The sequence below is a fragment of the Acomys minous genome (assembly GCF_964271855.1).
Source record: "Acomys minous genome assembly, chromosome: 15".
NCBI lineage: Eukaryota > Metazoa > Chordata > Mammalia > Rodentia > Muridae > Acomys > Acomys minous.
This window is the reverse complement of record NC_140497.1, coordinates 59,122,156-59,148,021: the sequence shown is the minus strand read 5'-3', so window position 1 is coordinate 59,148,021 and position 25,866 is coordinate 59,122,156. Positions and strand designations below refer to the sequence as shown.

Below are 25,866 nucleotides of genomic sequence, written 5' to 3'. Positions count from 1 at the left end.
GAAAACAGATTATATTTCATTAGGGAGTTGAGGCACACTTCTCAATTGGAACCCGGATAATTTGTCCACTTTGTTTTAAAGTATGATTGTGAGATTCCTTGTTTAAAAAGATCTGGGACTGTATTTGAGAGGCTAAAAGGACAAGATATTTGACTTTGGAGATATTTTGGAAAATCAGAACGGTGGACAAGTATGCACTGTTTTGTTGGTCTCAAGTTGGCAAAGTCAACCAACTCGGCTTCGCATCGTGGACTAAAAGCACTGACCAAAAAAATAATAAAAATAAAAATGAGATCAGATTATTAAACCTGCGGTCCCACGCAAGACAGATTGTCTATCCCAGCCAGGGCCTTCGTCCGCAGTCCTTGTTTGGGCTAGAGATTACTTCAGCTTGGCTTCCAGAGTCTAGTCGGGGTATTCGCCCCGGGTCCTCACAGACGCCGCCTTCCGGGTCGGCGACCCCGGAGCCGAAGGGCGGGGCCGCGCCGCGAGTGGAAGCGGAGGGAGAGGCCGGCGTCTCGGGAGCGCGCGAGGCCTCCCGCGTGCGCGCGCCCGCCCACCCTCGCGCCCGCGCGCCCACGCCCCGCGCCCGCGCCCGCCGGCCCGCCCGCGCTCCCGGGAAGTCTCGCGATGCGGTAGCCGGCTGCTTGTGCTGCGGGTGGCTCGGGCTGTTGCTGTGGTTGCCGGAGTTGCGGCGGCTGCGGCGCTGGCGGGGGTGGCGGCCCCGGCGGATGTTGACATTGTGTTGTTGTTCCTGCCCACGGTAATGGCGGCGGTGGCGGCGGCGGCGGCGGCCGGGACCCAGTCTCGTCAGTAGCCACAGTCGACACTGCCGAGCGCCAGCTCCGAGGCCTCCGCGCCCTTCGCCTCGCCAGCCGTTCCCCGCGGCCGCCCCAGAGCTAGGGCCCCGGGCGGGGGGCTCGCCGGCGCGGGATGGCGGATTTCGATGAAATCTACGAGGAGGAGGAGGACGAGGAGCGGGCCCTGGAGGAGCAGCTGCTCAAGTACTCGCCCGACCCGGTGGTGGTCCGCGGCTCCGGGCACGTCACCGTGTAAGGCCCTGCGAGGGCTAGGGCGAGGGCGGGGGGCGCGGGCTGGGTGGGCCCCAGTACCCCTCGGGGTCCTCCTTCCTTGAACCCCGGGTTCCCGATGACTGGCGCGGGACGGGGGCCTTCGGGAAGCTCCGGCAATCAGGAAGTGAGAACTTGCTCTGTTTCCATTTATTTAGGATTCCCAAGTGGGGACAGACACTGCCTTCCCTCCCTCCCACAGGCGCCACGGCTTGGGGGTGTGTGGGATCCCAGCAGGGAAGATGGCTCTTTCGGGTCTGCCTTTTGGGCTATGTCTACAGCCTAGGGGTGGAAGTGCATATATATTTTATGGGATCCACCTTTGCAAATCTCTCCCTCTCCCCCGCCCCCGTTATTTTTTGGGACTCTGCCTTACTTACAGCTTATTATTGACATATGGCTCAGAGGTCAGATCTGGGGTGTAAGATCTCAGTGGCAATTGGGAAATGAGGTTCGCTGTTGAGTATCAGTGACAGATACTCACAGGGTTTCCCAGTTCCTTGAGAGTAAGTTTCTGCAAAACTACTTCAAGTTTCTGTCATTACATATGATAGAATTATTACAGGTGGACGTAAAAACGGAAAGATATATGTTTGCCACGAATTAATGACAAGTACTGTGTTTCCTGTAATGGTTCTGCTCTGGGGCACGACCTCTAGGTTGGCTTCTTGTTTGATAAGGGTTCCTGTAAGGCTTAATAGCAACATCAAAATTCCAATATTATTCAAACAATAAGGGATGAAAGCGCTCTGAAAGGTCATGACTAATAAAGGAATGTAGACTTGAAGCAAATAATGAGCTGTCCGGAAGGAGGAAGTTTTGCAAGTCTTGTAATATTTCCCTGATAAATCCGGAGTTTGTACAACTTGGATATTGATACTCTTTTTGCAGCTGATATCTCCGGTTAATAAGTCAGAGCTCAAACTTCCTGAACTTGCGTATCGCTGTATCGTTGATAGAAAAAGGCAGCGAGTCTGAAGATGGCTGGAGCACTTTTCATTGTGTTTTGATGTAGGCTGAGTAGGATGTGCTGGGAATAAGTCAGTTAACCAGAGAGCCGCCTCCTAAGATTGCCAGCAGAGCCCTTGCATTCCTCAGTGTTGTTGAGAGCAGTCATCCTGACTAGCCATGCTGTTGTTTGGGGACGCTTATGTAATGCGTTGGTTTCTGAGCACCTGTTACGTGTGTACTTAAGTGACTTAACAAGGTAAAAACACTGCATAATCATTGTGGCACTACCTGGATAGGGAGATGAGACTTAGCTCCATAATAACAGATCTGTTTTAACTGTCATCACAAGCTTAATTAAGGAATATAGCCGATTATGAATAACAGTTTAAATGTATATCACAGTGTTTTTAGTGTCATAACCTGCTATTTAAAATTTAGTTTTACTCTTGGAACTTTTTTCTTCTTACTTTAAACGTAAGGACTATGTGTGCTTTAATAAGGACATAGTGGTATGTATCTTTATCCCAGCACTCAGGAGGCAGAGGCAAGTGGATCTGTGAGTTGTAGGCCAACCTAGTCTACATAGCAAGTTACAGGCCTGCCAGCGCTGCAGAGAGAGAGACACTGGCTCAAAAGATTTCCAAACATTTTTCTTGTCTGCGATCTTCCTTAAAATCCTCATCTATCTATCTATCTATCTATCTATCTATCTATCTGTGTGCATATATATATTGATCTTTGTGCAGTGAAAACCTAAGCCTGTATTGTGGTGATATACATTTGTATGTAATATAAAGTGTATATATGACCATTGTGTATGATGTTAGGCATACTAGACTGTATAGGCAAGTTAGCACATACAAAGCCTTTTGAAATCGGTGCTTATATGCTATTAAAGCTGCTGAATGTATTTCAGTTTCCTTTCCTTTATAAGTACAAACAGGAAAAGCCATTGATAATTATAGTAAAACAGGCTCAGCAGTCAAGAGCATTTATTGCTCCTGCAGAGAACCAGATTCGGTTCCCAGCACCCACATGTTAGCTTACAACCACCCATAACAGCAGTTACACAAAACACTCATACACAAAAACAAGACAAATCTTTAAAAAAGTAAAAATTATAGTAAAACATGTAAGCTTACTACTCCTTTTAGCTAAGGAATTTGTTAAAACACTCTTCCTTTGCCACTTTGAAATAAATGATATTATAAACTGATTGTAGTACCAACTGTAATCAGGTCAGGCTGGTCTATTCAGTGAGTTCCAGGACAGTCATAGCTACATAGAAAAACCCTGTCTTACAAAAAAGTAAGTAAATAAACAAACTTCAACAAAATAAATTATAGAGGAAATTATTTTGATGAAGAACATGAAGGAAAAATGCTAAGTGTTTTAATAGGACAGCTACTAAATTTTAATTGGTAAACTTAAAGAAATGAGCGCTACAGAGCCGCAGTGTGTGGGAGCCCTCAGTGCACAAGCCGGGCCACCAGGGTTGACCTCTGGGTTCCTGGAACCGTGCAAAGGTGGAAGGAGAGAGCTGACTACACAACATTGTCCTGTAGCCCGACATGTGCACTGTGGCGTGCACTTCTCCCACAAAAATAAAATCAGATGAGAAGTACAGCAATGAGTAGAGGTTTCAAAGTTTGTATTTGAACTTGAAAATTTACATATGATTTGAGTTCAGAGTTTGAAGTTAGATTTGTGCTATTCAGATGTGAAACTGACTAATACTTTAATTTTATATGACCGGCTAATACAGGGGCTAAATAGTGAAAAGCAAATTGTGCATACTTATTCATGTTGATAGGTAGTATTCTAAACAAATAATACTTCTCTAAAAATACAGTCTTTTAGTTTGAAAGACACCGTGAGTTCATATGTTAGTAGGTTACAGGCTCTGGCTGAGCATGAGCTCAACCCTACTCAGAATCTTTGAATGAAGGTGCAGTAACTGAGGCAATCCCAATGGAGGCTGGAAGACGACGACAACGAAGAGTTTGAAGCTGGCCTGGACTAGAGGCACTGCTGGACACTGACACGGACACACACACACACACACACACACACACACGATTCCCTCCCCTAATCTCAATCAATTCCTCCCTTTCCCCTCCCCCCCTTTCTCTCTCTCTCTCTCTCTCTCTCTCTCTCTCTCTCTCTCTCTCATTCGTGTGTGTGTGTGTGTGTGTGTGTGTGTCTGTCTGTCTGTCTGTCTGTCTGTCTGTCTGTAGCCTGCTGTGACTTGACACTTAAGCGGTCTTCCTGGCTCAGCCTCCAGACTACTGCTTGAGCCACCACTCCTGGCAGGTTTTTGATACATTATGTAGCTTAGATTATGTCGTCTTAGATTTTGTTGTCAGAAAGGTTAAGCCTTAAGTGTAACTCGGAACAACTGATGCTCCTGAGTATCTGTACACTACTGTTTTCCGTCTAAGATTATTTTGCTTGCTTGACCCAACCAGAATCACCAGGCGGAGTCTAGCATACATGTATTTTTGATAGGCTGCATTTGAACTCCTGGCTGGTTATGCTAATTGACCTTTAGCCTTCTGAGCAGCTGGGAGTATAGGCATGTCTCACTATGCCCTTCTCTCAAGTGTTCTATTTCTAATGAGACTCTAGGTGTTTCTTACACCAAACATATTTCATATGTAATGGGTGGTGCAATGGGAAGACATCAGTCATAATGGCTTCAGTTCTTGGATACCTCCTCTGACCATAGATGAACTTTTCTGAACTTCAGTTTTTTCATCTGCAAAGGGGTAATACCTACTTTGGTATTTCAAATCAGAAATACAACTTTAATTTTATGACATGGACTCATCATAGGCATTCAATACATTATTATCATGATTTGATTTTTATTCCTGTGTACACATTTTTCATTAATTTTTACCCTTTGAAAAAAATCAGTCCAAAATATGATATATTACTTTTCTGCTTTATTTGTACTTTTTGGGTTTTTTGAGACAGGGTGTCTCTCTTTATGTAGCTTTGCTACCTTAGAACTATATAGATGAGTTTCCCCGTCTACTCCTGTGATTTTAGGTGTGTTAGTAGGCCCTCATGTGTTTTCTACTTTAAAATAAGATCTTGAACACAGAAGCAGATGGTCAGATTGACTAAAGGACGATTGAATCTGATGAAGGCTTTATCAGAAGGGTATGCGGAGGTTGTGTTGGTTAAGACCTCCCTGCTCTAATGGCACACTTCTCGGATGTGAGCTGCTGCCTTGCTGCCTCCCACCTAGCTAAACTGTTGTCTTATGAGAAGACCATAGAAAGCAAAACATTTATTCTACATACTGAATTTAGGAATTTGTTTGTTTGTTTGTTTGTTTTTCTAGACAGGGTTTCTCTGTGCCCTGGCTGTCCTGGAACTAGCTCTGTAAACTAGGCTGGCCTCAAACTCAAAGATCCACCTGCCTCTGCCTCCCAAGTGCAGAGGTTAAAGATGTGCACCACCAAGGCTGCTCTAATTCTTTACCATCACATTATAGTTGGCAAGTGCTTTTGGTCTGTTTTGTTGGTGTTCTCACATCTATTTTTGTGGTGCTGGGGAGCTGGCCCCGGGCTTCATTACTGTAGACAAGTACTACCAATTAAGCGGTGTCTCTAGCTCCACAGGGATTCCTTAAATTCTCATTTCATGCCAGGTAGTATACAGGCTTCTGAAAGGCACAAGGAGTTTCCCCTGGTGCACTTTACAGCTAGTAGGTGAGTTTAAATGAAAACAGGCCATGCAGAACAATAACAAAGGGCACCGTGATGGCAAGTGATATGGTCGGGGGAAGGTGCTAAGAACCGATACAACAAGCTTAGGAAGAGCACACTGAGTCTAGAGGATGCTGAGATTTAAACCCAAAAAGTCCAAGCATTCGTGTTACAGCCACCACACACAGAACCCTCGCAGGAGTGTGCCATGACACGAGCTTGGAGAGTTCAGTAGGGGCCAGCAAGGAGGATAAAGTAATGGTTAGAGGTTCCAGGAGCACACCCAGTGTACTGTAGTGGCTCCACCATGGAGAGAAATGTTAGTGTCAGAGTGCCAAGGCTGTGCAGCATTCCAGGTGAGGCATGCGAGTGGCCTGGCTAGGTTTATGGTCAGCAGATAAAGGACGTATTACAGCTCTAGGTATAAACCATCAAATCTTGCAACTTTCCCACAGAAAAACATAGCAGCAAATACCTTTACCATCTGATTTTTCACTTGTGTATATGTCATTCATTTGATTTGATTTTGGCTCTATGATGGATGAAGTTAAAAAACCTGGCTCTCCCCTCACTGACTGGGGACTATTTTTAATCTCCTGCCATGGGCAGCTGATATGCCAAGACAGCAACCTTTGCCAGGCTGCAGAGATCTTCTTCATGATTTTGAAGTAAGGATGTTTGTGGAATTACATTCTTCACTACAATACGTGTGGTGTTGGCATCTGATCATTTCTTAGATTTGAGGGAAAGATCTGCATTTAAAGCTGGCTTGGAGTCCCAAGGGCTAATGTTCTGATGGGCCCTGAAAAAAGAGTTTCTTTTTCTTACTTACTTACTTTAATTTTATGTCATTGGTTTTTTGTTTGTTGCTTGGTTGGTGTGTTTTTGCCTGCATGTATGTTTGTGTGAGGGTGTTAGAGGTTCTGGAACTGGAGTTACAGACAGGTGTGAGCTGCCATGTGGGTGCTGGGAATTGAACCTGGGTCCTCTGGAAGAGCAGCCAATGCTCTTACCTATGAGCCATCTCTTCAGCCCCCTCTTTTTCTTATTTTTTTTTTTTTTTTAAGTTTTTCAATGTAGCTTACCTACGGTAGAGTTGGCTAGTCTGATATAACTTCTTTTTTTTCCTTTTTGTTGATCACAAAGCTCCCCTGGCCTGGAATTCATTTTATAGTTCCAGCTGGCCTTAAATTTGCTGAATTCCTCCTGCCTCTGCCTCCTGAGTGCTGGAATTGTAGGTGTGTGCCACCCCGATTGGCAAGAACCTTCTGTTTTCTCTTTGATCTTGCATTGTGGTTATGATGAAGTCAGCCCTGGGTTTGTTCAGTGAAAGAGTTTTTATATATTTTATATATGTCAGCTTTCTTTGTCTGCCGTTTTATAGTAGGAAATGTTATTTGTAGTTTCAATTTTTGGTGGTCTGTTGTGTTAGTAAGCTTTCCATTACTGTAACAAAATGCCTAGAGTAATTAATTTAGAAAGCTATATTTTGGCTTACAGTTTTGAGATTTCACACCTGTCACAAGGGCGTGGGACTGACACTAAAAGTGTACTTTCTAGCAGTAGTGCTCTTACTGCTCTTCCAGAAGACATGGGCTGGATTTGCAGCACCCATATGGCCAGCTCATGGCTGTAACTCTAGTCTCCAAGAATCTAATGTCTTTTTTCTGTAAGCGCGCGCACCCCCCCCCCCACGTGTATACACTACCTTCATACAAACACCCATACACCTAAAATTAAAAAAAAAAAAAAAAGAAAAAAGGTTTTGCTTTTTAGTGTAATGAATGAGATTATCTATCCACAGAGCTGAACAATGCTAAACATGGTTCAAAATATGGTCACATAATTAAAATTTGTGTCCTCTTCAGCTGTAAGGGTTTTGTATCTTCTGGTAGAGAGTGTCGTGTGTGTGTGTGTGTGTGTGTGTGTGTGTGTGTGTGTGTGTGTGTGTGTGAGAGAGAGAGAGAGAGAGAGAGAGAGAGAGAGAGAGAGAGAGAGAGTCTGTCTGTCTGTCTGTCTGTCTATCTATCCCAGCTGCAGGGGGTTTATATCTTTCAGTCCTTGTCGTGCTGTATTGATACTCAAACACATATTGAGATGGCTGGTAAATTAAAGCATGGTTTATAAACATCAAAGTCTGCTAATTTCTTCCATACTTATGATTTCATTTCCAAAAATAGCTAAAAGTCTGATTCCATTGAGCTCAAAGTCCAACATTAGGAAATATGTTCTGTCTTCATATCCTGTCTGCACAGCCCATTTGCTTAGTTTGAGTCTGAAATACATAGTTCATTTGTGCATAGGTCTTGTCAGAGCTATGGAAGGTAAAAGTCTGTGAGTCTGGGTTTCTAAAGGTTGAGTGTCTTTAAGAGGAGTGCCAGGCTGGAGTTTTTTCCTATCCAAAACTGAATACGTAATCCTCTGTCTAAAGCAGTCTCAACTGTAGCTTTCTTATTCTCTCAGCTGATAGTAGACCCAGTACTGGCTTTATTTAGATTTTTAAAAATTCCTTGAAAGGTGTGTGTGTGTGTGTGTGTGTGTGTGTGTGTGTGTGTGTGTGTATTTGCTATGAAAATGTAGATGCCCAAAGAAGCTAGAAGAAGGTGGTGGATTATCTGGAGTAGCAGTCATTAGCTACTGGATTTAGATGCCTGTCCTAGTTTGTTTCTGTTGCTGTGTAAAAACCATGACCAAAGCATCTTGGACGGGAAAATATTTGGTTTACTGGTAGAGTCCATCTTCTAAGGAAGCTGAGGCAGGAATCTGGAGGCAGGAACTGAAGCAGAGACCATGAAGGAGTGCTGTTTCCTGGCTTGGCCCCCCCACCCCCCAATACCTGCTCAGCCTGCATTCTTAAATAACCCAGCACCACCTACCTAGGCATGGCAACACCCACATCACCCACCTAGCTGGGACCTCCCACACTGGGAGAAGATGTCCCACAGGCTTGCCTATAAGCTAGTCTGATGGGGCATTTTCTCAGTTGAGGTAATCCTCTTCCCAGCTGATATCAGCTTGTTTTAATGTACAGAAAACAGCCAGTACAGTGCCCCCGTAGAGCAGAAATGTTGACACACCTTAGATGTCTTTCTCTATCCAGTGTGTTAAGCAATCCATTAATTCTTTCTTTGAAACCTCTTTCTTTTGCCTTAGACTTACTACTTTTCCTTTGTACACTTTTGCTTTTCTCTTTTACAGTCTCACTGGCACATCTGTCATGATAATGCTTGTATAAAAGTTGAGCTGTGCTCTTCTGTGTCAGCTCTCTGGAGCCACGTCTCCTGTGGAGTCCTTGTGTAGTCTGCAGGACCCTCCCGGACTTGACCTACTGGGTGGACACGTCTCTGACGTCTTTCCTACTTCTGCTTGCTAACCCTGTTCTAGTTAAACTGGCTTCCTTTCCATTTCTGAATTAGTCTAGGGGTATTTCTGACCTAGGTCCTCTGTCCTAACTAGCTCTTTTTTTTTTTTTTTAAATCTTGCTTTCAACACATAGAAGTTGGGTCCTTCTCATCTTCAGATCTCTGTCAGTAAGAGGCTTACCCTACTACTTAAAATCAGAACTCTCCATCTTCTCCTTATCCTGTGCCACGTTATTCCTTTTTGATAATTGTCTGCAGTCAGAACATGAATTTGCCAGACATGTTAGGGTACAAACTTTGTGTCTGTCTGTTCCCTGCCCCCCTCGAATGACTAGGATTTGCTGTGTAGTTGGTGGCTTGCCTTAAACGCCAACTCCTCCCACTTCAGTCTCATTGGTTCCGGGCTTACAGTAGGAATGTGCCTTTACACCTTACTCTAGAACATGCACTTCAGACATGTGTCTTGTAAAGAGAGAAAGCCTCAGTAAACTTTTTTTTTAACTGAGAATAAAGTCTTAAAACATTTCCCATTGTATAGCAACTGTACTACTTAACCCTTAAATTTTGCAGTTTTTTTTTTCTTTTTTAATTTGAGTCCATGCCTTTAATCTCAGCACTTGGAAAGCAGAGGCAGGAGCATCTCTGTGAGTTCAAAGCCTGCCTGCTCTCCATTGCAAACTCTAAAACAGCCAAAGCTATCCAGAGTGACTTTCTTTAAAAACAACAACAACAACAAAACTCACAACAAAACAGTACTGAGAGTTGGGCTCTCGAGATGGCTCAGTGTATAAGCTCCAAGCCCAGCGACCTGAGTTTGATCCCTGGAGCCCATGCAAAGGTGGAAGGAGAGACCTGGCTTCACCAAGGTGTCCCCTGACTGATGTAGAGGCTATGCATGGTGCTGTCTACTGGCTTGCTTCTCATGTCTTCCTCAGCCTGTTTTCTTAGAGAACCCACAACCACCGACCGCCCACAATGGCCTGGGCCTTCTCCTATCACTCACTAATTTTAAAATGCCCTATAGCCTTTTTAAAATTGAGGTTCCTTTTTCAGGTAACTCTAGCTTGTGTCCAGTTGACATAAAGCTAGCCAGCACACACACCATTCGGAAACACACAGAATATTAAAGTTTAAAAAATGAGGTGGAAAGATTGAGATAGGAGACTTACTAGTTCTGTGGCACACTGGCCTATATACCTCCAAAACAAACAAACAAACAAATCAGAGCTGGCTCTGGGGTCAAGCTTTATGAGGGTGATGGCCAGTGTTCTGGATGTGATCCTTTGCACTGTAAAAACCAGAAGATTAGGACAGCACAGGATTTGCTCTTCGGGCTGCTGTCTTATCTGAGACAGACAAAACTCCAGGGAAGGTTTACTTTCCCATACTGTGTTGAATTGATGTGTAAACCACTATTAGAATTCAGGCATTCCCTCTGATAATGTTGCTCTTCCAGTTGCCACACTAGCTTTCCATACTTGCCAATTTTTGTCTTACCTAATTGGATTGCTGGCTGTATGCTTGACATTTCAGTTGAGATCATCGTGTTTTCTACAATTTACCTCCTGGCCTTGGTTGGTAAATTGCTCTTTCAGAGGAGCTGGCTTCAGTTCCCAACACCCACAACCATCCCTAGCTCCAGGCCCTGGTGATCTGACACCCCCTTCAGAACCCCCTGGGCACTATGCACACACATAGTGCACAGACATGCATGCAGGCAAAGCACTCAAAAACGTAAAACAATTAAATCTTTAAAAAGCACAGAACAGTGGAGAAGTATGTAATGGTCTTGGTCTGATTAGCAACAACAAACACTTGCTGTGTGATCATTAGACACAGATGGGACCCCTGCACCCATGCTTGTGACTCAGGCTGCAAGGGGAGCAGAGGGAGAATCCCAGGAACTTTCTAGCAGAGAAAGAGCAAACCCCAGGTTCAGGAAGAAAGACCCTGTGTCTAAGAGTAGGTAGAGAGTGGTAAAGGAGGCTTCCTGACTTCCCGTGTCTGCCTCCAAGTATGTGCATATGCTGAGATGCCTACATACAAAGAAACATTAGAAACCCCAAACCAGGAGGCCGTCAAGGCCCGCAGATCTGGACAAGGGGGTGCTGTGGTGTGGGGTGGGGCTGCACAAACCTATGGACCAGCCAGGGACAATGCAGGCAGAGAACCAAGACCCCCTGCTCAGCTGTAGCTGATGGACAGCCGAGTCTCCGTGGGGGTGTGGGGGAGGGGCGCTGCTGCTGAACCTCTCACATGTACTCTGGTGGCCACGATTTGGTTACTGCCTCTTGGAAAGATGGCCTGGTGGGCACACAGAGGAAGGGGAGGCAGGCTATCCTGCTGAGACCTAATAGGCTGTGGCCAGACAGTGGGGTAGGAGGGCACCCCCTGTCAGAGGTCTAGGGGAGCGGAATAGGGCAGAAGAGGGAGGGTGGGAATGGGAAGATAAGAGCGAGGGGAATAATGAACAAAATGTACATTAAAAACATCAAACCAAAATAGCAAAAGCACTTTAAAATTCACTCTTTGTTTTTGGTTGGTGGGTTCTTTTGTTTAAAACAGGTTCTCATGTCTTGGGCTCAGGGGTGGCCTTGAATTCCTGGTCTTGCTGCTGCCACTTCTGGAATTCTGGTGTTCTTGGTGTATGCCACCACACCTAGTTTATGTAGTGCTAGGGACTGAACCCAGGGCTTCCTGTGCGCCAGACAACTGCGTGAGTGTTGACTGAGCTACACTCCCAGCCCTGAAATACACTCTAAATATCGCCATGTCTCTTGTACATGTTTTTTGTGTAATTGTTCCTAGCTTTTTCTTTTTCTCCCCTCCCCCTTGGTGTGTGTATTTGTGTTGTGTGTATTATATGTACTTCTAAAATGTCGTGTACAAGTGTGCATTTGAGTGTATGTGTGCATGCATGCATGTGTGTGTAAGCGGTAGACTTGGGCTGTCTTTTCCCTGTTGCTCTCACTGAGCCTGAAGTGCATGTGCTTCTTCCTGTCCTGCCGTCTCCTCCCCACCCCCAAGTGCAGAGTTGGCAGTGCTGGGCCTGGCTTTCATATGTGTTCTGGGAATCCTTAGTCTTTAAATGTAGCCTGAAATACTAATGGATTTATTTGAGAACTCATGGAAAACATGAAGGTAAAAATTGTCATCCATAATCTTCATTCTCTAGGATTAACTACCATTAGTCTTTGGATTGATTTGGCTTTTGTTTTTGTGCATAAGTAGTTACATTAAATTTTAGACAATATTTTATTTTTGCATTTTTCACTAGGGATTATCTTGAGAGGATTTGCCACTATAATTATGAGATCTTAAAAATATGACTGAAGAGAGTCTATTAAGTTCTCAAGGGGGTTAAGAATGCTTTGGGGACTGGGAGAGGCAGGACTTAGCATCCTACAGCTGGACTTGATCGGTTCTGACGTTTTCCCTGCTCCCTGGTCTGGTGCCCTGTCACACTGATCTGCCTTCATAATGACCCAGCTTCTGCTGCTGCAGTGAGCTGCTGACTGCTTACTTCTCCTTCACCTGACCGCTTCTGCTTCCCACTCTGCTGTTCACTCTTGACTTTTCAGGCCTCACAATTTTACTGTGTCTTGACTTAAATTTAAGTGCTTTTTGTGTATTTCAGCCCTTATCCATGATACCATATATGTTAATACCTTATATTCATATTCATCAAGAGAAAAAAAAGCTGTGTCTGAGTTGAGCCGCCCTGTTGGGTCCTGTTCCTGTGATGAAGTGCACTTAAGGCAAATGCCCACTTGTGGGCTCACCTCCAGGGTAGAGATGTCCTAGTTGTTCAAGTAATGAGCTTACTGGGCTATCATGTCTTGTATATGGTTTTAGCTTAACGCATTGTCACACATGTTGTAATTAATATTACTGTAAAATATTTCTAAACTTTCATTGTTAGAATAGCACGACAACTCAGAAGCAAGGCAAGTAAACACTGAACACATATTTTTGGTTCAGAGTGAAATAAATTGAAGCAATTGGATTTTGGTAGTTTGTTACTTAAATGACAAAATGCACTGTTAGTTCAAAACAGTGAAAGCTAGACAATTTGCTGATTAAAATATTTTGCTTTAGTGCTTTTAAAGTATACATGGTAGTGCAAATGAAATAGGCCATCTATTTTACTTACATATCACTGGTTATTTAACATTGTGCATCATTATGTAAAAGTTTTGATTCCCGTGGGAATTCTCTTTGTATGCTACATTTTGTAAGTTGCTCATTATGATGATTTTCTATCTTAGACTGTTGAGGACATTTGAACCTATTGTGAGCCCTGAGATGGTGAACTGTATAGCCCTGTTTCTTGTTGGGTGTGGTTCAGCCCTAACAGGCACCTTTAATCCAAGAGCTTTCTGTTTATTGTAAACAAGTTGATTATGCTGCGGCTTAGCCAGCCCTAGCACTCACCTTTAATCGAAGCGTTTTCTGAAGATAGGATTGAAAAAAGTTAGCCCTAGGTCATGAGGTGGAGCAAGAAACCAGCTGGCAGGGATAAAGAGTAGGAGGTGCTTTGAGTTGAAGGGTATTTAAAACAGCATGGGTAAGAAGAAGGGGCTTTTTGAGGTTTGAGCTAGCAAGCTCTTTGGCTTTTAGAATTTTGACTTTTCCTTCTGGGCTATCAGCTGAGCTAGTGAGCTTTTTTTATTTTCCCTCTGGCACAAGAGCTGAGGAGGAAGGTCAGCTGGGTGCTTTCCCTGTCTCTCTGAGCTAGCAGGTTTTCACCCCCAGCATCTGGCCCCCAGTCTTTGTTAGTGATATCTAGAGACTGGGACCTTTTACTTATAACAGCATTAGCCCTTGATCCTTCCTTACCCGCTCTGTGGAGGGGCCCTTATTCTGTTCTCCCACCTTTAGGTTAGGTAGTTCAAGCTCCTGTGCTGTTGCCACAGAGACATAATAACACAGTTTTTCTTTTTTGAAAACAGATTTGGACTGAGCAACAAATTTGAATCAGAATTCCCTTCTTCATTAACTGGAAAAGTGAGTGTCTCTCTTATTGATCTACTTTTTATGTATCTTAAATTAGTTTTTCCTAGAAATTAAAAAAATATGTGCTTATAGCCGTTCATCATTCAGCATCTCAGTGTTACATTTCTTACTTTTAGGTAGCTCCTGAAGAATTCAAAGCCAGCATCAACAGAGTTAACAGCTGCCTTAGGAAGAATCTTCCTGTGAATGTGCGGTGGTTGCTTTGTGGCTGCCTGTGTTGCTGCTGCACGTTAGGGTGCAGTATGTGGCCAGTTATTTGCCTCAGTAAAAGAGTAAGTTAAATTACATCTTTTAATTTACATTTAGATGTGTGCAACAAGTCCTAATTTTACCTTTTTTTTTCTGTTGAGTGAACTATACTGTTCTAAATATTAATACAGAAATAGTATAGTTTGGAAAAGCAAGATTAATTAAGTAAATTATATAGCCATATGTTATAAAACAGCTATGTAAAAGCTATTCATAATTTTTATACATTAAGAAATTATGGTCACAACTGGGCATGGTGGTCCATGTCTTTAATCCCAGGACTTGGGAGGCAGAGGCAGGCAGATCTCTGTGAGTTTGAGTCCAAGACAGCCAAGGCTACGCAGAGAAACCCTGTCTCAAAAAACAAAAAATCAAAACAACAAAAAAAGGAAATTATGGTCAAAGAAGACTGCAGCGTTATGTCTATGTCTGTGTTAATTGTGGACTAGAGCGGTTTAAGGGTACTGAACTCAGCTCTACCACTTCTGTGTCCATGGACATATTTCTTAACCTTATAAAATCTGGTTGATATAAACTATAAAATGATAGTATTTACCTATGATTGGAATCAAACTGTTGTGAGGATACAATGAAATAGTATTTATAAAGCTCTTGGCTGAACATCTTCTGAGAAATTCCGTCAGCTTCAGTGCTGTTTCAGATACATGAGAGTAACAGTTCAAAGGAGGAAGTGCATGCTTTGACTCGTGTTTTAGAGATTTTATTTAGTCCGTGAACTGCTATGCTAGCTTCATTACTTCTGCCTGTCTAAGCAAACATGTCATGCTGGCTGAGCAGAGCTGCTTGCCTCACAGTTGCCAGGCGTCAGAGAGGGAGGAATGCCATTGGAACAAGATGCAGGCCTGAGAGCAGAGCCCTGCCCGCTCCACTGGGTCTCTAGCCATTGATCCACCTTCCAAAAGGCCATCATATTAGGAACCCATAAGTGATTAATCTGTTGAGTAGGTCATATTCCCATGATCTAAATCACCTTTCTGGGTACAGAATCTCCCAAGCAGTGCTGTGTGGCTGATATATTATGCATATTGAGTGTTTTGACTGTGTGTATATGTGCACAGCGTGTATCCCTGGTGCCTGTGGGGGTTAGAAGAGGTGTCGGATTCCCTGGAAGTAGAGTTACAGATGCTTTTGAGCAGCCATGTGGGTGCTGGGAATTGAACCCTGGTTCTCTGCAAGAGCAGCCCATGCTCCCCACCACCGAGTCTACAGCCCCTAACATAAGAGGGATGGGGTGGGGGAGAATACTTCAAATCCAACCCATTACAGAAGTTGTCAGGATGGGATGACTAATGCTATTACTAGTACTGTGAAAATACCCATAGCGGAAATAAAATGGTTATAGTAAAATAATAGGGAAGTCATTTTACTTTTGTATCTTACAGGCTTTCTATAATGAATATACTCTGACTCTTTGACTAGGAAAAAATAATCCTAAGACCTAATTTCTACTACTTATAAGGAAAAGTTCCAAGATGTTTGCTACTGACATGCTAAAATAATGCAAATCAAAAGTGGTTTTTGGTTGCTTTTGTTTTCTTTGGAAGGCATTGTCTTACTCTGTAAACTGGGCTGGCCTGAAACTCACTGTGTATATCAGGCTAGCCTTGAACTAAAAGATCTGCCTGCTTCTGCCTCCCAGATGCTCTAGCATATACCACCATGCCCAACACAGTGCCCTTGTTTTTGTTATCTTTGAAAATTATACGTATGAAACTAAAATACCACTCAGCCATGTGTGGTAACTCAGGTATGGAATCCCAATAATCGTAAGGCTGAGATGGGGGAAGATTGTGAGTTCTGCCACATAATAGTTAAGGCCAGCCTCAAATTCCAAAGGAGGGATATCAACCAGGCTTTTCTATGGGAACATTTAATTTTGGTGGCAAATAATGACAAGGAAATGAAGGAAACATTTAATTTCCAATTGATTTCTATTATAAGGTTAGAGGTATATTCTACTGAAAAATTTTGAGCCAATACATTTTATTGATAGAAAGGAAATGATACCTTTATAATAGAACTACTTACATATTGTTGATTATAATATTTGAAGTGTTTATATTTTAAGAATTTTTATTATTTGAGCGAGGGAGGTGAAGGTTCTTCAGCAAGTGTATAGAGGTCAGAGAACAATATTGTGGAAATTACCCAGTTTATGTAGACTTTTGATCCCAACTTCTTTGTTTTAGCTCAGCACATTTGAAATTTATCTGTTTTGTTTCATATTTAGTAGTTTATTCCTTCTTAATTGCAGGTAGTTTCCATTTTATATATATGCCATTGTATAGATGAGCCTTTCTGAGTTGGTTTATCCATTCATCAGTGTGAAGACATTGGATTGTGTGTGGTTTTGGTGGTTCTGAGTAAGACTTGCTGTATTCGTACGTGAAGATAGGAGTGGAGCTACTGAGTCATGTAGCAATTTTGTGCTTTATTTTATGAGAAACTTCAAAACTCTTTTCAAATGTGAGCAAGTAATTTTGCATTCACACAAGCGTTGTGTGGGAGGTGTAGTTGCTCAGTGTCCTTGCCAGGGCTTGGTAATGTTTAGAGAGGGCAGTTGTTCTGAAAGATACGTCATGGTACTTGCAGTTACCCTGTCCTTTTAAGTAATGATACTGTGTTTATTTGCCACTTACTTTCTTGCTTTTATAGTATTTGAGGCCTGTGGGATATATAGCTCAGGAGTAGAGTGCCTACCTACAATGTGCAAGGCTCTGAGACTCTAGCAATACAAAAACAAAACAAAGGAAGAAACGAAAGATAAAGTTAGTTGAAACAAATTGCCCTCTTCCTCCTGTTTTTGACGTGGTGTCTCACTGTAACTGCCTGGCCTCGCACTCAGAAAGCCCTACCTGCTTTTCACTCCCATGTTACAGATGGGATTAAAGGCATGTGCTACCACACTCAGCCTTCTTATTTATTTATTTTTTTAAGAGCTCAAACCTCCTTTTACTTATCTACTTGTTATTACTTTAAATCCTTGAGAGATGTAGCATCACACAGATTCATGTCCAGCGGCCTTAGGGGAAAGCAAGAGGGTTGCTTTGGAATTTGACGCAAACCATGCTGCTGTTTCCATGGGCTCTGATAATCCCAAATTATACTGGTTCTGTTCAGTTTGTCACCAGGAGGATTATGTTATTGTTTGCTTTGAACAAATCATATCTCTTACCTAAGTAGAATTTGATTTTACCTTGGACATAAACTTTTTATTTTAGACCAGCTGTGTTGTGTGGTCCCTTTGGTTTTGGAGATATCACCTGCAACCAACATATAAATGGCCTCGTAGATTTTCAGACCTGTTTGCCTTTATAAGTCCTGTTCTCAGCAGGATATTTGTTGGGATGTATATATTTGTGCTTACTTAGCATTCAGAATGACCAGGCTTTGAAATGTGTGTTAGTGTGTGCGTGTGTGTTTATTTATGTGTACTGTATAGGAGCCTGTTGAGGTGTGAGGAGGGTGTTAGATCTTCTGGAACCAAATTACAGATGGTTGTGAGCTTCATGGGAGTACTGGGAATCGACCCCAGTTCTCTGCAAAAATAGCAAGTGCTCTTAACCTCTGAACCATGTTAAATGTCTGACTTTTAAAATGGTTGTTTCCTTTGTTGAATCTGGATATATAATATATAATCTCATTATATAACCCATACGGAGGCTTGAACTTTGTACTGTCCTGTCTCAGCCTTGGGAGTTGAAAGTATAATGCATGTACCACTATGCTAGGCTTGAGAGTGTCTAATATAATCCTGACGTAAGTACCTTGGTAGGTATGTGTCGTTGTTATTATTATTATTATCTATCTATCTATTATTATTATTATTATCATCATCATCATCATCATCATCATTATTATAGTATTCTGTCTTTTCTATTTTCTTATCAAAGACTTTAGCAGAGCCAGAGTTTTTTATTTTGGTGAAGTCTCATTCATCAGTTAAAAAATTTTATGCCAAACATACAAATCTCAGCTCTTAGTACGTTGAGGTAGGCAGCTCTGAGTTCAAGGCCAGCCTGGTCTACATAGTGAATTCCAGGCCAGCCAGATCATCATAGTGAAACTTTGTCTCCAAAAAAAAAAAAAAAGAAAGAAAGAAAGAAAGAAAGAAAACAAAACAAAAAAGCTAAACAAACCCCCATAACAACAAAAACATTGCTTTACTATCATGTCTACTATTTTGTCTAAAGCAAAGTTGTGAAGATTTTGATCTCTCCTGTATTTTGTGTAAGTATGACAAGAAGAGGTCAAAGTTCATGTTTTGACGTATTATTCTTTAGACTTTGTAGCACCTTTGGTGGCAAAGACGGTCCTTTTAGTATTAACTGAACAATCAATCAATCAGTCGTGCTTGTCCCCGCACCACCCCCTTTGGTTTTTTGAGACAGGGTTTCACTGTGTAGACTTGGCTGTCCTGGACTCTTGTAACTAGGCTGGCCTTGAACTCACAGAGATCTGTCTGCCTCTGCCTTCCTGAGTTCTGGGATTTAAGGCATGCGCCACCATGCCTTGTATTCCAGTTATGTTGATCTTAGCCTTAATATCATAGTGTCTTATTTACTATAGCTTATTTATTTTAGATTAGCAATCAGTGGGATGAGTTTTCCAAGTTTGTGTGTCCCCTCCTTTTGAGATGACTGTAACCCCCTGATCTTCTTGCCTCCAAGTTCCAGGACTACAGGTGTGTTACCACATCTGGTTTGTCGGGCTAGGAGCTGACTCTGTTTCATGCAATTTAGGCAGGGCTGGAACAACTGAGCTACATTCCAAGCCCTGAAATTTTGTTCTTCTTCAAGATCTTTTTTTTTTTTTAAAGATGGATGTATTTAGTATTTATATAGTATTCTGCCTGCAAAGAGGGCAGCAGATCTTATTTTAGATGGTTATGAGCCACCAGATGGTTGCTGGGAATTGAACTCAGGACCTTTGGAAGAACAGCCAGTGTTCTTAACCTCTGAGCTATCTCTCCAACCCTCAAGATCTTTTTTTATTTTTATTTTTTTTCATGTAAATTTTAAGCTCAGCTTGTAACATAACTTCTGACTTTTTAATTAATTAATTTATTTATTTGTGTGTGTGTGTAAAGTTTTGCCTGCATGTATGTCTGTGCATCGTGTCCTGCAAAGAGAAGAGTCCTCTGCGACAGTGTCAATACTCTTGAACCTGTGGAGATCCTGAACCTTACTGGTGCTTGGAGAGTAGTTCAGTCTGGAACTGAAGTACTCAGTGCAAAGAACGAAATCATATATTACAGCTTAATTGTGAAAGAGACTAGTCGGGCCAGTTTTCATTGAGGAAGAATGAATTTTAGGTGCTGGGGATTTGGCTCAGTGGTTAAGAGCATAGGACTTGAATTTGGTCCCCAGAACCCATGTTCACAGCCACTTATAACTCTAGCTCTAGGGAATCTGATGGCCCTTTTCTGGCCTTCACTGTCACCTGCACTCAACAAGCACACATTCATGTGCCACCTCCCCCCATAATTAAAAATAAAGCTTTAAAAGATTTTCTGTTAAAAAATTTTCATATTTTCCTCCTTCCACAACTCCTGGATCCCCCACCTCTCTGCCCACCCGGCGTCATGTGCTCTCCTGCTCCGCCTCTCTTGAATCACTGGTCAGTATTCAGAATCTACACTGTACTACAGTGTACAGTGTACAGAATCTACACTCCAAGGAGAAGCTAGTAATCACAACCAAAGACGTGGAGTCTTGGCAGTGCTGGAGTCCGGAAAGAGTAGGTGTTCTGGGAAAGATCATTTTCAATAACAGAGGAAGAAATAAGGCACACTCACACCCACAGGCTCAGCTCTTCATACCAATATGCTGTGAAGGAAGGAAGACAAAAGCATGCCCACAGCCGCCCCTGCCCCCCACCCCCCTATTTTCCCAGTCACTCAGACCGAAAGTCTAGCCTCATTCCTCTGGAGTGCTATTACCTACCTACAGGTATTTTATTTCCTTTTTGAGATCGTTTTGCTCTTGTGTTGGTTGGTTTTATGTCAACTTGACATAAGCTATGGGAAGTGGGACCCAATTGAGAATGTCTGTAAGATCTGCCTGTGGGCAAGTCTGTGAGGCATTTTCTTTATTGATGATTGATCTGGGAGGGCCCCGGTGACTGGGGGCTGTGCTGTCACTGAGCAGGTGGGCGTGGGTGGTATAAGAAAGCAGGCTGAGCAAGCCGTGGGGAGTAAGCTAGTGAGTAGCACACCTCCATGGCTTGGCTTCACCTTCCACCTCCATGTCCCTGCTCTGACTTCTCTCAGTGATAGAATTCACCTGAGAGTTTGCAGACCACTGGGTCAGTCGTGGCTTTTGCTTCTATGTCATTTTTTTAAATCTTTGCTTTTATGTTTTTAGCTTTGCAAGGCTTGAGATAGAATATAAGGCCTGTGCATGCTAAATCAGTGTTCTTCCATTAACCACATCTTAGTTCTTGTGTTTTACTTAAAAAATAAGTAACTAAAATTAGTTAGCCTGGTGTAGTTCAAGCAGTGCATGTTGGCCTTGAACTTGTAATCTCCTGTGTGTGCCTCCTGAGTGCCAGGATTATTGATGTGCACTGTGTTACACTTAGCTTTGTTTTACTTTATAAGACTTTGTTTGGGAACTTTATTTATTGGGTTCTGTCTTAGTCACTATTCCATTTCTGTGAAGAGACACCATGACCAAGGCAACTCTTGTAAAAGACAGTCTTTAACTGCTGGCCTGCTTAGAGTATTAGAGACGCACCCATTGTCCTCCCGCAGGGGCATGCCTGCCAGCTGGAGAAGCAGCTGAGGGCTACCTTCTGACAGGCTGGGGCGCACCGCCTGTCACCGAGACTGTCTGGGCCTGGGGTGGCTTTTTTCTTTTTTGGTAGTTTTTCGAGACAGGGTTTCTCTGTGTAGCCTTGGCTGTCTTGGACTCACTTTGTAGACCAGGCTGGCCTCGAACTCACAGAGATCCACCTGCCTCTGCCTCCCGTGTGCTGGATTAAAGGCCTGGTGAGGCTTTTTGAGACCTCAGTGCCTGCCTGCAACAGCACACTATCTCCAACAAGGTCATACCTATTCCCACAAGGTTCTACCTCCTAATCCTAATCTTTCTCAAATGGGGCCACTCCTTGCTGACAAAGCATTCAAGTATATGAGCCCATAAGGGCCATTCTTATTCAAACCACTGCAGCAGGTTCTGACCTTCTAACCAGTCCTTCCTAATACAGTTTCTAGTGGAGCTTCCCCCCCCCCCCCATTCTGTCTTTTTAAAAAACCGTGTGAATTTACTCATATAGAGATTGAGAGTGGGCTAGAGAGATGGCTCAGCCATTAAAAACATTTGTGCTCTTCTAGAGGACTTCAGTTCAGCTCTGGTCACCCATGATCAGGTAGCTTGTGGCTGCCTGTAATGCCAGCTCCAGCTCCAGGGACTCCTATGCCTCTGGCCTCTGTAGGCACCTGTCCTCATGTGCATGTATCCAGATACGGATGCATGCATCTACACAATTAAAAATAATAAAAATCATCTTAAAGAGAAAGCAAAGATTAAGAGTGCTGTTTAATGAGTTAATGCAGTGCAGGGAAAAGGAAACCAAACTGAAAGAATTGCATTTTCTTATCTAGTCCTAGATATTGGATCTGTGGGGATTTCTGTTCTTTAATCATTATCTTTTCAGTATAAAATACAAGGCAAACAAGTAGTTAAAACCTTAACTGAGATCTCTATTTTAGATTTCTTTTGAATTCTTAAATCAGAAACTCAAAAGAGCTCTCATAAAAGACTGCTTGTACATGAACAGCGTATTTACTGCTGTTTCATTGTAAAGAAAGTGGCTCTTATATAAATGAAGGCATTCGTGTGGATAGTACTGATGCTCTGTTTTGTTTTGTGATAGGGTTTTATTATAGTGCCCAGAGTGGCCTAGTCCTTTTGCTTCAGCCTCCTCTAAGTTCTGGAATTTTAAGTACTCATTTTCCTGCCCTGTTTGATCATCTGTTTTTAATTAAAATAAAAATATTGTGAATGTTTAGCAGTGTTACTAGGACCTTACAGATGTGTTTGAATCCAAGGGCTGGGAAAATGGGGGAAATAGGAAAATATATTAAATATGTATTTAGGTGAGTTGGTTATTTAAGGCAGATGTTGGTAGCTTAGGTGACTTGCATGTCTTAGTTGATATTTCTGTTAGGATAGCTTTAGAAACATATTCTTTACACACTCTTTTTCTTCTTTTTTTCCCCCCAAGATAGGGTTTCTCTGTAACAGAGCCCTGTTGTTCTGGACTCACTTTGTAGACCAGGCCGGCCTTGAACTCACAGCGATCCGCCTGCCTCTGCCTATCGAGTGCTGGGATTAAAGGCGTGCGCCACCACACCCGGCTTCTTTACATATTCATAGCTCTGTCCTATTATGGAAAGGTTGACAGCTCTATAATGGAACCTTGGGTTTAGATCAGCACTACTGTGTTGTAGGGTAGCTTTAAATTTCTTGTCCTGGAAGATTCCATTTTTATATGTAAAATGAAAGTAGTCCAAGCTGCCACAAGTCTTACTGGTCAGGCCCTGAGTGGCAAGGCACACGTGTGCTTGTTATATTCTTGTTCTCCCGTTGTTTAATATCATCAGCCAGGAGGTGTCTTTTAGTTTTTTACTCTTTTCTCACTATCAGTTCTAAGACAAAACAAAACCCAGAACTCCTTAATGGTATTTTATCTTAATGAAAGTTATTTGGCTTTTTTTTTTTTTTTAGTTTAGTTTTAAGGAATCTTACCACAGAATTTTCTCAAATATTATCATCAAATATTAATTTCCTTAAAATGTTGTGCAGCTTTTTATGTTGTGCTTTTCTGGAAAGAGTCCAAAACTTTTGGCATTCATAAAGTACTAGTATAACCTAAAACAAATTAAGATTCACTTGCTAACCTGATGAAATGCTATGCAACTGTGTGTCACTGAGCTCCTTTAAAGTCACCACTGAGAGCTGCAGGAAGAGGGTGTCTGTGGTAGCCAGGTGTTGTTGGTGTCTCTCTCTAACTGTTCCCTAACAGCAGTGTGTCCAAATGCTGGGCAAGGCTGTCTTACTGCGGCTGCACTGGTAACAGTCAGTGTCCATGTGCAGAGCTTTAGAGGAGGTTTTACATACAGGAAGGACATTTCTTTTGAGGACTCAGTTCATATTTTTGTTTATCTTGGCAAATTCCAGGTTTTGTATGTGTAATCATATAATTATATATTTGTATATATTCTGTTTTCAGCTTGTAACTGGAATTGAGATTTAAGGTTAATCCAGAACAAACAGAAGTAGATCATGTAATTGTCTCTTTAAGTTAAAATAATTCATTGTAAATTATGTACACTTTCCTTCTAGTAGCCTCAAGACCATTACTGTTTTACGTATTTCCACAATTTTCATTTGTACAAATGTATAAGGATGGATCCTTACTTGAAAAACTCATAAAGATTAAAAATAAAATCATGAATGCATTACAGGTACTATTCTAGTTAAATCTTCATTGGCAAATTACAAACGTATCAGTTTGAATTTCAAATGTCTTAAGAATTTGAACCTTTGAAATTTGCCTTGACATTGTTTAATACAACAAACAAATCTAGTTCAAATAAGTTTTAATTGCAAGTTTAAGTTGTTGAACTTTTATAAATGGTTGTAAAATTTTGAAAAAGCATTTTTTCAAACAGTTGGTTATGGATATAAAGTGATCACTTGGGGTGAATATTAAGTAATGGTGGTAATGAATCCAAGATGCTGAAGCTGGTTTCTTATCCTGAAAACTTCGTTCAGTGGCGCATCGTGTGAACTTGTGTCTGGGAGTAATACTTTATTCCTCAGGAAGGCAGACTGCTTAGGGACACCTACAAAAAGGTCTTAGGATAAACCACATTTCAATTTTGAGGAAATCTTAGCTTTATGTTTTAGGATTTAAGCGTTTTTGTGGTTTATATCTTACTATTTTAAGCTTTCTTTAAGTTACTTATCGATTCTTTTTAGAAGTTAACACTGTATGCCATATTTACTATTAATAGTTGATTAATCATCCTCTTAGCCATTTTATGATCTCTAATCTTTTAATTTCCTTTGTAATTTTTGTGTTCCAACTCTTTTCCACAGTTCTATCAAAAATTGGTACCAAAGGCAACAAAAATAAACCCAAATGCTTAGCTTCGGTCTCTACTGCCTGTTCAGTAATTGAACTGTTTTGAATTTTAGTCACTGCAGTGTAGCCAAGCAACTGTGTTAGAGCTGGCTAACAGTGAGAAAAATGTAAAGATGTTGAAATGAAAGATGTTAATACTGATTGCTTAAAAGCTTGTCCTTCAGGATGAGCCCCATGAGGAAGGTTGACCGGGTCTGGGTACTGGGCGCTGCTGTTCTAACGCAGGTCCACGGCGTGGTAGGCAGCCTCTCACAGAGACGCGGTTTGCTGACGTGGAGCAAGGTGGTGTCTTGGTCCTTTTAATTCAAGACTCCATGTGATAAAAGCAGGTTTCTTGTTGGCAGCCTTGGGCCAAAGGAAGGAGGATTCATGGTAAAGAACCACTAACCTGTCTTTCCACCCCAGGGCCGAGTGCTGAAAAGGATTAAGGCCCGCTGTAGGGAACTTGTCCTGAAGCCTGCCTGCACTGCCCTTTCTCCTGTTCTTTCAGCTAAACAGAAGAGTTTTTTTTAGTTCCCATGGCTATATCAATCTGGTGTTTTCTCAAGCACTAAATTAAATTCTTTTAAGAAAGCTAATATAACTTATTTTTAGAATATGACCTAGAAGGACTTTTTTTTATTGGTAATTCGTGTTAGATATGTATATTTTTGTGATGCATATTAAAATATTTAGAATTTGCAAGTCAGTATAATCACTTAAAATTAAATACCAGGTATTTATATGATAAGATTTGCTTGTCCGGTTAATAGATACCGGGTTTGGCTGTGTTGAATTTTATATTTCATTAGAATAGCTATCTGACAACTAATGGACATAGACTCCTAACTTTTATTTCTAGATGACTGTAATTAAAATGTTCTTTCCATTGAAGTTTAAAAGCTTTGAAATAGCTTTTATAATGCTGAAATGTCATATTTCCCCTACTATCTGCCAGATTGGTATTGTACTTAATCTTGAAAATATATTTTGATTTTGTGAACTAAAAATAATTGCACAGTGTAAAACATTCTCTATAGTTAAGCCCTTTTTTTCTTCTATTTAATTTGATCTTTTGTTGTTACTAACAAATAATTTGTGACACAATTTCTTTTTTTACTTTTTTTTAAAAAATCATTTCTAGAATCACTATACTTGTCACCTTAGTGTGCTAGAAATGTTCTACTCAAATCAAGGGTTCCTTTCTGGTTTTGTGTGTTCTCACCTGCTCCTCACTGTAAATCATTGAGATGTCAAGTGCAGTGATTAATTGAGCTGCACGTGCAAGTGCCTTTTTTTCACCTGTCAAGCAGGAAAGAAGTCTTATAGCAAGATTAGATGGTG

General features: G+C 41.8%; 1 protein-coding gene across 1 annotated transcript in view; it reads left to right on the top strand.

Moving 5' to 3' along the window:
* Positions 1 to 571: 571 nt before the first annotated feature.
* Positions 572 to 25,866, top strand: part of CHIC2 (cysteine rich hydrophobic domain 2) — a 32,330-nt gene continuing 7,035 nt past the window's right edge. Inside the window, exons 1-3 of the mRNA XM_084759747.1 lie at positions 572 to 1,052; positions 14,055 to 14,109; positions 14,235 to 14,390. Of these exons, the coding sequence (XP_084615873.1) occupies positions 934 to 1,052; positions 14,055 to 14,109; positions 14,235 to 14,390 (330 nt within the window). The 5' untranslated portion in view covers positions 572 to 933. The remainder of the gene's footprint in view (positions 1,053 to 14,054; positions 14,110 to 14,234; positions 14,391 to 25,866) is intronic.